Here is a 12,507-nt window from a genome sequence, read left to right as displayed (position 1 = left end):
AATAGTATAGAACTGGTAGCAAGCACCTATCACAATCTGGCCCAATAAGAGCACTGAAAGATGAACAAATACAGAATGGGGAGGAAGAGATATTAAAGACATGCAGTCTGAGGCTAGAAGGGACACCAGGCCATCTATTCTGACCTCCTGTATATTACAGGCACCAACACTACACCCAGCATCTGCACACTAAACCCAACAACTGAAATTAGATTGCTGTCCACTGATGCTGGTGTCTGATGGAAGAGGCTACTATTTGCTACACCCTTGGACAGGTGGCTGCTTAGCCACATATGCCGTTGCCACAGTGAACTGTTTCAGGGACTGCCAAGGGAAACTAGGTGTCGGGAGAGGAGGTGAAAGGAGGCCACAATAGGCAGACAGATGGGGTTGCAGAAGCTTGCTACAGGGAGCGTGGAGATCTGATAGCTTTCCACTACCCCATTGCTCCTCTGCTCTCCCCTCTCAGAGGCTTTTCACTTATTCTTTCCCATATAGCCCAGTCAGAGACAGTGACTCCCCGACAGTATCTGCAGTTCATGCCAGAGGCCTTGGGCTTGTAAGGCTGTTAGGGTAGAACATATATCCTTGGCCATAGGTCATACTGTCTACTTTAGGTTTTTCTAAGGCACCTATTACCTTGGTATGTAAGCAACGCATACATTTCCTGCTTTTTGAGAGCTTGTGTTTAGATAAAAAGAACAGGAGTACTTGTGGCACCTTAGAGACTAACAAATTTATTAGAGCATAAGCTTTCGTGGGCTACAGCTCACTTCCTCAAATTCATAGAATGGAACATATATATATATATACACAGATAAGTTGGAAGTTACCATACAAACTGTGAGAGGCTAATTAGTTAAGATGAGCTATTATCAGCAGGAGAAAAAAACCTTTGTAGTGATAATCAAGTTGGCCCATTTAGACAGTTGACAAGAAGGTGTGAGGATACTTAACTTAAGGAAATAGATTCAATATGTGTAATACCCAGCCACTCGCAGTCTCTATTCAAACCCAAGTTCATGGTATCTAGTTTGCATATTAATTCAAGCTCAGCAATTTCTCCTTGGAGTCTGTTTTTGAAGCTTTTCTGTTGCAAAATTGCCACCCTTAAATCTTTTACTGAGTGGCTAGAGAAGTTGAAGTGTTCTCCTACTAGTTTTTGAATGTTATGGTTCCTGATGTCAGATTTGTGTCCATTTATTTGCATAGAGACTGTCCATTTTGGCCAATGTACATGGCAATTGCTGGCAAGTACAGAGAATCTTCAGCTTCTGTCATAATGGTATCATAATTCAATTTAAAAACATAATACAAATGTTCTTTAACACTACAGGGGCACACTATAATTGGATGAAAGTTAGAGGAGTTAAAGGCAATAATTTGAATAAAAGTGGTGGTATTTCTTATTTATCCAAACATATTTTTCAGTCAATCAGGACTTACCATATTGATTGGATCAACTGGGCCAATGCTGTTAACATAGACATCTGTTTCAATTACCGTAGTTCTCACTAAACAAAAGAGCAACCATAATAATTACATATGTAATCAACTCTATATACTGTATGCTGTTAATGTAACTTATTTATTAAAATAAGAATAAAAGTGATCCCTTTATCAAATACAGAAGGAGTAGTCATTGCATAATATTGGCTTTTGATCACTGTGCACAGAATCACATGGAACATAACTCCCTTTTTTCATTGTCATTAAATTACAGTCATCAACATGAATCTTTGTTTCACACTGGAAAACGTACCTTTGTCTGATACGTTTCGTGATTATATGAAGCAGTGATGGAAAAGGTCAGGTAGAGGAAGAAATTAAAAAGATTCATCCTCCAAAATAAAATTTGAATCATAAACAGAAAGAAGAAAATGTTTGGAAAAATCATGTGTAATTTGTCAATTCTTATTGAAGATGTGTAGGAAAAATAAACTGGCTTTTAGCCAGGTTTCTTCAACCTATGTAATTATATTCCAACGAAAGCATACCTGAAGATGCATTAATAATCCTTATCAACTAGATCAATATGTCACTTCACAGACAAAATTTAGAACTCTTAAAATATTTAACATTTCAATGACTTTCATTTCTTAATACAAAGAAGACAGTCTAAAGTGTTTAGCAAAAACTAGCTTCTTTCAAGAGATCATCTTCTAACAGAGGAAGGATAGAATTGCATTCAGTTTATTTGGATAGTTTCTTAAAATACCTGGCTATCTTATAAAAGTCTGCTGTCGTATAGGTGTCACAGGATATGCAGGTTTCAGAGTAACAGCCGTGTTCGTCTGTATTCGCAAAAAGAAAAGGAGGACTTGTGGCACCTTAGAGACTAACCAATTTATTTGAGCATAAGCTTTCGTGAGCTACAGCTCACTTCATCGGATGCATACTGTGGAAACTGCAGAAGACATTATATACACAGAGACCATGAACTTCCCCCAGCTAATTTATAGGATGGGAATTTGAGAGTGAGAGAGGCCAGGACTCAGCAATAGAAATATTTGTTTTTAAAAACATTGTTACTATGAATTTTTGCTTTTTCCACCTCATATTGCAGAGTGGGTGAAGATATACATGAAGGGAAAAGGACATGTCATGCAGCACCTCACAACAGGGCAGTAAGTGTTAAGAATTAAGGTCCTGTGGCCTCATTGTCCCTAGCCAAGAGGACTGGGCAATATAAAAATGTGGTGGGAGTGGGCTGGAAGATTTTTAAAATGAAGCCCCTTTGTCCCTCTGCTGATTTATGGGGGAAAAGGAGGAAGAGCCACAAGGAAAGTATTTAATATAGAATTCATTTTTCCACTTTCTCATTGATCCAAGTGGAGTTCTATTTTCTCAGTTCCAAAGAACATTTGAGGTCATGTGACATGGCTGTATGGAGGTGATGAAGGGTTGCTGAGATACTGCGGGCACACTTGTGGTCTCTAGAATGGGCCTCTCCTAGTTTGAGAGAGATCCATGAGACCACTAATTGTTCCTCAGCCTCAAGGGCCTCGTGTGAGGTGCCACACGGTTCCATCTGCCTACCTCCTCCAGTTCAATGTGTTCAGAATGCTGTTAAATGGGCCAGGAGACATGAGGTGAAATCCTGGCTCCACTGAAATAACTGGCAAAGATCCCATTTCAGCGGATCCAGCAAAATAGATCACCTAATCTCAGAATGAGATCAGAGTTTAGATGACATCAGGATGCAGAGTACCCAAGTCAGACAAGACAGAAGTAAAGTTGGCAGGCTAGGGAAAACGTCACAAAGAATCTAAAACATCTAAGAATTAGTGAACACTGTAATAGCTTCTGACTGGGGGAGTATGGCCCCCTTTCATACTGCAGGTTTGCATTTTGAGGGTCCTTGTGAATCTCATGCATGGCCATTTAGTAGCTGGACCCTGTGTCTACGAGTGTCACTTTTTCTTTTGGATTTAGGCAGTGCCTGTATAGAACAGGTAAAAAATAGGGGTGGAGGGAACAGGGACAAGGGCGGGGGGGATGAAAACAGTGAACATTTTTACTTTTTCTCTTGTATTTCACATTGGAAATTCTGAAAATATCAACCATCTCAATCCATGTTTTTGTCACTTTGAGAACGGACCATACAGGGTGTGATGTTGCACTCCATATGTTTTATAGAAATATGCTTATGGTTGTGAATATGAGGTAACTGCAATTTGCTTTATGCAAAAAGTCTCTTGTAACATACCATAACAAAGGTTATAACCTACTGAATATATTCCTCCTATTTGTATGCATGTATCATTCTTGTATCTGAAGCTAGAAATAAAAAGTATAACACTGAGGTCCTATTGTAATTATGCAACGTGTTGGCCATTAATGGTGGCTCAGAATCTTGATGGCTCCCATTGACTAGGACAATTCATTGTAAATGGTTTATTTACCTGCAAACCTTCCTGAGTTCATGTGAGCCAACCCAGGAAGAATGGAGACTAGGGATCTTACAGTGACATGTCACCATGTCACAAGATACTGGAATCCATCTTAATCCTTGTATTTTTCCATTGATGAGACGGGGTTGGGGACAAGCACAGACAAAAGATTCCTGCCTTGTGCCAAAGCTATAAAAGGAGGTGGAGCAGGACAAAGGGGGCTGCCAGTCATGAGAAAACCCCTGGTTACCAAGGACTGTACCAGGGTGAAGGATTGGGCCCAGACTAGGAAGGAGTCTAGTCTGTGAAAAAAGCTTACTAGAACATCTCTGAGGGTGAGATATTACTTGTAATCAGTTTCTTAATGTATTAGGCTTAGACTTGCGTCTTTTGTTTTATTTTGCTTTGTGACTTACTTTGTTCTGGCTGTTATTACTTGAAATCACTTAAATCCTACTTTTTATACTTAATAAAATCACTTTTGTTTATTAATAAACCCAGAGTAAGTCATTAATACCAGGGCGAGCAAACAGCTGTGCATCTCTCTCTATCAATGTTATAAAGGGTGGACAATTTATGAGTTTACCCTGTGTAAGCTTTAGACAAAGTAAAATGGATGTATTTGGAGTTTGGATCCCATTGGGAACTAGATGATTTGCTGTGCAGTTTTCAGTTAAGCCTGAAACTTTGGGGGCTTAGACCAGACCCTGGGTCTGTGTTGCAGCAGGCTAGTGTGTCTGGCTCAACAAGACAGGATTCTGGAAGTCCCAAGTTGGCAGGAAAAATGGGCTCAGAGGTAATTCCAGCACATCAGGTGACAGTCACAAGGGGGTCTCTGTGACCAAACCCATCACACATGGGACTAAGGATGGAACAACATGGATCACTATAAACTCAGGAGGGCCAAATGAACCTAAAAACCCCCTGAAACAAGCAAACAAAAAGCAAGGCAAGGCATTACCACACTTGCATTTTATTGATTTCCTAATTTATACAGATTAATAATAAAAACCTTCCACAAAGTAATGTCTGTATGTAATTTGGATTTATACAACCTTGTTTCCATCTAGAAGCCAGCAGTTTTATGTTAAGAACAAAATATGGTTTTAGAATGGCATCTTTATGCTCTAGGCATTTCAAAGTACAAACAACAAAGTTAGTAATAATGAATGTATAAATAAAGTGGTTATTAAGCAGTCAGCACAGCTCATGAATATTGGAATGAGAGGGACAGAGAAAGACTGGCTACACAATGGTGTTTTCTCTTATTAAATTTCAAAATTATCATAGGATTCTCAACTTTCATCTGGACAGTCACCAGAAACAGGCAGAAAAGGGAACCCAGTGTCTCCTTGAAAGGATTCTACTTTTAACAGTACAGCACTCCCCCTTGTTCTCAAATGCTGAAATGCTGTGTCAACATCAGGAAGAGACCAAATCCTGCTCTGGTATTTGAACCCCTGAGCTTCAGGCTCAGAGACAAAAATGTTGCTACTATAAATGAGTCAAATTAATTCAACAGCAAACATTCTTCTGTGGGATATTATTACCTTGAAAGTTAAGGATAATCCCAGTCAAGTAACTTTTTTCTGCAAGTCTTGAGACGTTGAAACCAACACCAGATTTAATCAACATAATTGAAGTGGAGTATCGGATGAGTGCATTAATGACTGATTTTGTTTCTTTCTCTGTTAAATGTCTACTGCATTTCAATAAGCATCAGGACAAGAGTTGAAGGTGTAGTCTGTATTTCTTTGTATGGGTCAAATTTTGAGGCCAGTGAAGCACGGGGCTACAAGTTTTCCTGGTTCTGGAGAGAAGTAACAGAGGAAACAATGTGATAACCTATGCTTTATTCAGGGACAAAAGTCTGTGGAGAAAAAAGATTCTCAGAAACAGAAAGGCAATGTGGCTAATGAATAAGGCACACTGGCATGGGAGTCTGGAAACCTAGATTCCAATTCTGGCCCTACCAGTGACCTTGGACAAGTCATTTCACCTTTTTGTGCCTCTGTTTTCCTTCTTGGACTTTGTCTCATCTATTTAGACCAGTAGTTTTCAACCTGTGATCCACAGACCTCTGGGGGGCCCACAGACTATAGCTAAGATTTCCAAAGGGTTCTGCACCCTCCATTTGAAATATTTTAGGGGTCCACAAATGAAAAAACATTGAAAACCACTGATTTGGAGTGTAAACTCTTCAGAGCAAGGTCACCTCTTTCTGTGTGTTTGTACAAAGTCAGGAACAAAGGAGCCTTGATCCATAAGAACAAAAGAATGGCCATATTGGGTCTTGTTGCTCAAGACCAAAGGTCCATCTAGCCCAGTATCCTGTCTTCCAACAGTGGCCAGTGAGATGTGCCCCAGAGGGAATGAACAGAACAGGTAGTCATCAAGTGATCCATCCCCTGTCACCCAGCTTTTGACAAACAGAGGCTAGGGACACAATCCCTGTCCATCCTGGCTAATCGCCATTGATGGACCTATCCTTCATGAATTTACCTAGTTCTTTTGTGAACCCTTTTATAGTCTTGGCCTTCACAACATCCTCTGGTAAAGAGTTCCATAGGTTGACTATGCTATGTGCTGCTATTAATTTCATTTGGTGACCCCTAGTTCTTGTGTTACGAGAAGCAGTAAATAACACTTCCCTATTACTTTCTACATTTCTGATTTTATAGACCTCTATCATATCCTCTTTTAGTAATCTCTTTTCCAAGCTGAAAAGTCCCAATCTTATTAATCTTTCCTCATACAGAAGCTGTTCCATACCCCTAATCATTCTGTTGTCTTTTTCTGAACCTTTTCCAATCCCAATATCTCTTTTTTTGAGATGGGGTGACCACATCTGCATACAGTAGTCAAAATTTATATAGAAGCAATATGATATTTTCTGTATAATTATCTATCCCTTTCTTAATGATTCCCAACATTCTGTTTGCTTTTTTGACTGCCGCTGCAGCATTGAGTGGATGTTTTCAGAGAACTATCCACAAAGACTCCAAGATCTCCTCCTTGAGTGGCAACAGCTAATTTAGACCCCATCATTTTATATGTATAATTGGGATTATGTTTTCCAATGTGCATTACTTTGCATTTATCAACATTGAATTTCATCTGCCATTTTGTTGCCCAGTCACCCAGTTTTGTGAGATCATTTTGTAGCTCTTCGCAGTCTGCCTGGGACTTAATTATCTAGAGTAGTTTTGTATCATCTGCAAATTTTGCCATCTCACTTTTTCCCCCTTTTTCCAGATCATTTATGAATATGTTGAATAGGACTGGTCCCAGTACAGACGTTTGGGGGACTCCACTATTTACCTCTCTCCATTGTGAAAACTGACCATTTATTCCTACCCTTTGTTCCCTGTCTTTTAACCAGTTACCAATCCATGAGAGCACCTTCCCTCTTATCCCATGACAGCTTACTTTGCTTAAGAGCCTTTGATGAGGGACCTTGTCAAAGGCTTTCTGAAAATCTAAGTACACTATATCCATTAGATTCCCCTTGTCCACATGCTTGTTGACCCCCTCAAAGAATTCTAGTAGATTGGTGAGGCATGATTTCCCTTTACAAAAACCATGTTGACTCTTCCCCAACAAATTATGTTCACCTATGTGTCTGACAATTTTGTTCTTTACTATAGTTTCAACCAGTTTGCCCGATACTGAAGTCAAGCTTACCGACCTGTAATTGCTGGGATCATCTCTGGAACCCTTTTTTAAAAATTGGCATCACATTAGCTATCCTCCAGACATTTGGTACAGAAGCTGATTTAAAAGATGTTTATCTCCCCCTTCCCCCCCCCAGCTGTTCCTCAGATGTTCTTGTCAACTGCTGGAAATGGCCCACCTTGATTATCACTACAAAAGGTTCCCCCCCACCCCCGCTCTCCTGCTGGTAATAGCTCACCTTACCTGATCATTCTCCTTACAGTATGTATGGTAACACCCATTGTTTCATGCTCTCTGTGTATATAAATCTCCCCACTGTATTTTCCACTGAATGCATCCGATGAAGTGAGCTGTAGCTCATGAAAGTTTATGATCAAATAAATTTGTTAGTCTCTAAGATGCCACAAGTCCTCCTTTTCTTTTTGCAGACTACAGTTAGTAGTTCTGCAATTTCACATTTGAGTTCCTTCAGAACTCTTGGGTGAATACCATCTGGACCTGATGACTTATTACTGTTTATCAATTGGTTCCCAAACCTCCTCTAATGACACCTCAATCTGAGACATTCCTCAGATTTGTATTTAAGAAGAATGGCTCACATCCTCATCCATTAAGACTGATGCAAAGAATTCATTTATTTTCTCTGCAATGGCCTTATCGTCCCTGAGTGCTCCTTTAGCATATCGATCGTCCAGTGGCCCCACTGGTTGTTTAGCAGGCTTCCTGCTTCTGATGTACTTTAAAAAAATGCTGTTACTTTTTGAGTCTTTGGCTAGCTGTTCTTCAAATTCTTTTTTGGCCTTTCTAATTCTGTTTTTACACTTCACTTGCCAGAGTTTATGCTCCTTTCTATTTTCCTCACTAGGATTTTACTTTCACATTTTAAAAGATGCTTTTTGCCTCTCACTGCTTCTTTTACTTTGTTGTTTAGCCATGGTGGCACTTTTTGGTTCTCTTACTATGTTTTTTAATTTGGGGTATACATGTAAGTTAAGCCTCTATTAGGTTGTCTTTACAAAGTTTCCATGCAGCTTGCAAGGATTTCACTTTTGGCACTGTACCCTTTAATTTCTATTTAACTAACTTCCTTATTTTTGTGTAGTTCCCCTTTCTGAAATTAAAACTACTGTGTTGGACTTCTGTGGTATTGTTCCCGCCACAGGGATATTAAATTTACTTATACTATGGTCACTTTTACCAAGATGTCCAGCTATATTCACCTTTTGGACCAGATCCTGTACTCCATTTAGGACTAAATCTAGAATTGCTTCTCCTTTTGTGGGTTCCGGGATTAGCTGCTCCAAGAAGCAGTCATTTAAGGTGTCAAGAAACTTTATCTCTGCATCTCATCCATGTACATGAGGTGACATGTACCCAGTCACTATGGGGATAGTTGAAATTCCCCATTGTTACTGAGTTTTTTATTTTTATAGTCTCTCTAATCTCCCTGAGCATTTCACAGTCACTATCACCATCCTGGTCAGGTAGTTGGTAGTATATCGCTACTGCTATATTCTTATTATTTGAGCATGAAGTTACTATCCATACAGATTCTATGGTACAGTTTGGTTCATTTAAAATTTTTACTTCATTTGCTTCTACACTTTCTGCCACATATAGTGACACTCCCCAACCAGCATGACCTGTTGTGTCCTCCTGATATATTTTGTACCCTGGTATTACTGTGTTCCATGATTAGATACAAATCAGTAGTAACAGTGACAGATTTCAGAGTAACAGCCGTGTTAGTCTGTATTCACAAAAAGAAAAGGAGTACTTGTGGCACCTTAGAGACTAACCAATTTATTTGAGCATGAGCTTTCGTGAGCTACAGCTCACGAAAGCTCATGCTCAAATAAATTGGTTAGTCTCTAAGGTGCCACAAGTACTCCTTTTCTTTTTAGTAACAGTGAGTTGAGTTAAACCTGTTCCTGAAACGGATTGCATTGTGTTATCTCCAACAGGACTAAAAATACTGGGTAGAAACATTTGAATAAATATTTGCAGATTTCAGGGTAGATTTTTGACACTCAATGTGGAATACCTTCTTCTCAAAGGTATCACATTTAAAATAGCAAAATGAAAAAACAAACAAACATGGAATTGCAGTAATTTGTTACCTATTTGATATTGCCTCTGTCAAGGTTCCTCCCCCACTCTGAACTCTAGGGTACAGATGTGGGGACCTGCATGAAAAACCTCCTAAGCTTATCTTTACCAGCTTAGGTCAAAACTTCCCCAAGGTACAAAATATTCCACCCTTTGTCCTTGGATTGGCCGCTACCACCACCAAACTAATACTGGTTACTGGGGAAGAGTGGTTTGGACACGTCTTTCCCCCCCAAAATACTTCCCAAAACCTTGCACTCCACTTCCTGGATAAGGTTTGGTAAAAAGCCTCACCAATTTGTCTAGGTGACTACAGACCCAGACCCTTGGATCTTAAGAACAATGAACAATCCTCCCAACACTTGCACCCCCCCCCCCCTTTTCTGGGAGATGTTGGATAAAAAGCCTCACCAATTTGCATAGGTGACCACAGACCCAAACCCTTGGATCTGAGAACAATGAAAAAGCATTCAGTTTTCTTACAAGAAGACTTTTAATAAAAATAGAAGTAAATAGAAATAAAGAAATCCCCCCTGTAAAATCAGGATGGTAGATCTCTTACAGGGTAATTAGATTAAAAAACAGAGAACCCATCTAGGCAAAACCTTATGTTACAAAAAAAATACACAGACAGAAATAGTTATTCTATTCAGCACAATCCTTTTCTCAGCCATTTAAAGAAATCATAATCTAACACATACCTAGCTAGATTACTTACTAAAAGTTCTAAGACTCCATTCCTGGTCTATCCCCGGCAGAAAACAGCATATAGACAGACACAGCCCCTTTGTTTCTCTCCCTCCTCCCAGCTTTTGAAAGTATCTTGTCTCCTCATTGGTCATTTTGGTCAGGTGCCAGCGAGGTTACCTTTAGCTTCTTAACCCTTTACAGGTGAGAGGAGCTTTCCCCTGGCCAGGAGGGATTTCAAAGGGGTTTACCCTTCCCTTTATATTTATGACAGCCTCAAAAGTTAAATACTTTACATAGTACAAAAAACAGATATATATATATATATATATATATATATACAATTTCTATTGTACTTGCTATAAAAAAGTGGAAATTTATTTTCACATATTCCATTTTATTTACATTCTGTTTGTCTAGCTTGATACATTAATTCATGAACAGTTGACTTTTAAACAGCTACTTGCCACCATTTCATTAAAGCCCATGCAATGTCTGCATTCTCTGGTTCATATTTTCTATTTACGATAATGTGAGATGAACTTACCTCCAATATCTGGCCGAAGTTTACTGTCATAGCCTTGAAGTAAGGAATCCAGTATGTGAGTGACATCTCCACCATGTATCTTTGGTGCAAGTACCCATGTTTTGTTCACTGTTAGATCTTCATCATCCTCATCATCTGCTTTATCAGCACTAAGGGTGGTTCAATGAAACATGAGGGAAGAAAAACAGTGAAACAAAATACACTCTGCAGGAAGAATGAAATGACAAAAAGAGTAAACATGGTAACCTAATTATTATGTAGAATAAAGATTTGAACATATTCTGATGCCAGCACATAGTTACACCTAATTGATATATTTTATTGCTTATTTTTTTCGGCAGCAGAGAGCACCTAGTATCTCATCCACCTGAGAAATGTGTCAAGAAGAGAGTTTGCCATTCAGATACAATAACTCAGATCACAAATAGAGTGAAGTTGAATGAAATCTTGACAGCAATTTTACCTTTATTTTGAGCTTTTTCTTAAGCTTTTCCCAATTCAACAGCTGTATTTAAATCACTATGTTAATTTTTCTAAGGGATGGTGAATCATGAGAGTAGGTGTCCCTCAGAAATCAAAACCATCACCTTAATGTCTCCAGCTCTCCTAGTGCCCAGTGACGAGATTCCCAAACCAAGATTTCCCATACGGTAATACTTTGTTCTAGCCTCAGAATATTCTAAAACAGAACACATTTATTTTACTTAGTCCAAACAATGAGCAAGGATTCCTAATGTATGCATTCTTTTATGACTAAATGTTCATAGTTAGGAGCTAAAAGTTGTGTGTCATTAGTTTATTTACATTTAAACAGACAGCAGCAAGAGTGCTATATTATTCCTTTTAGTTCAAATTATTTGTTATCAGGACATTTTATTAAGATGGAAGAAATACACAAGGAAAACAATTACATGCCCATTTATTATCTACCTTTCAATTAGATAAGAAGCCATTTATAATTTATCACTGATTCAGAAGAAAAATGGTAGTGGCTTAAATGTGTGTCTATAGATCCACTCAGATGATCTCCAAAACACCAGCGAATGCCTGGAAGTAATTTTCATCTCCATTTGAATCAAATGAGTGTGGACTTAAATATTTCTCCATTGCTAATGTTTGCAATCTACGTTACTCATCCCCAAGGAAATTGCTGTGGGCTTCTAATCAAAGTGCATCAAACTGATAGTAGTAACTATGCAGTGTTGTTGTAGCCATGTTGATCCTAAGATATTAGAGAGACAAGGTGGGTGAAGTAATACCTTTTATTGGAAGAGCTCTGTGTAAGCTTGAAAGTTTGTCTCGCTTATCAACAGAAATTGGTTCAATAAAACATATTACCACACCCACCTTGTCTCAGCAGTAACTATGGGAGTCATACAGTGTACCTTGACAAAGAGACAATGGCTAGCATTAATTATAATACAGCATATGGAACCCATAAAAGTCATAGTTTCAATGCTAAGATAAGCAAAGGTATTTAGGCAACAAAAAGGAGTTATATTATTATCCTTGGAAGAAGTTGCACATCAATACTGTTTAAAAAAATTACTGCTTTCCATTGTACTCTGAGGGTAAGATTTTTCAGAAGTGCCTAAG

At 38.7% G+C, this 12,507-nt stretch overlaps 1 protein-coding gene across 1 annotated transcript in view; it reads right to left on the bottom strand.

Annotated features, from left to right (window-relative positions):
• GABRG1 (gamma-aminobutyric acid type A receptor subunit gamma1) overlaps positions 1-12,507 on the bottom strand; it is an 81,211-nt gene that overhangs the window by 34,717 nt on the left and 33,987 nt on the right. The window contains exons 2-3 of the mRNA XM_073340106.1: positions 10,912-11,060; positions 1,447-1,514 (exon numbers count right to left, since the gene is read on the bottom strand). Coding sequence (XP_073196207.1) covers positions 1,447-1,514; positions 10,912-11,060 — 217 coding nt within the window. The remainder of the gene's footprint in view (positions 1-1,446; positions 1,515-10,911; positions 11,061-12,507) is intronic.

This window comes from Lepidochelys kempii, chromosome 4, assembly GCF_965140265.1.
Source record: "Lepidochelys kempii isolate rLepKem1 chromosome 4, rLepKem1.hap2, whole genome shotgun sequence".
Classification (NCBI taxonomy): Eukaryota; Metazoa; Chordata; order Testudines; family Cheloniidae; genus Lepidochelys; species Lepidochelys kempii.
The sequence above is the reverse complement of the archived record's forward strand: the minus strand, read 5'-3'. Positions and strand labels throughout refer to the sequence as shown.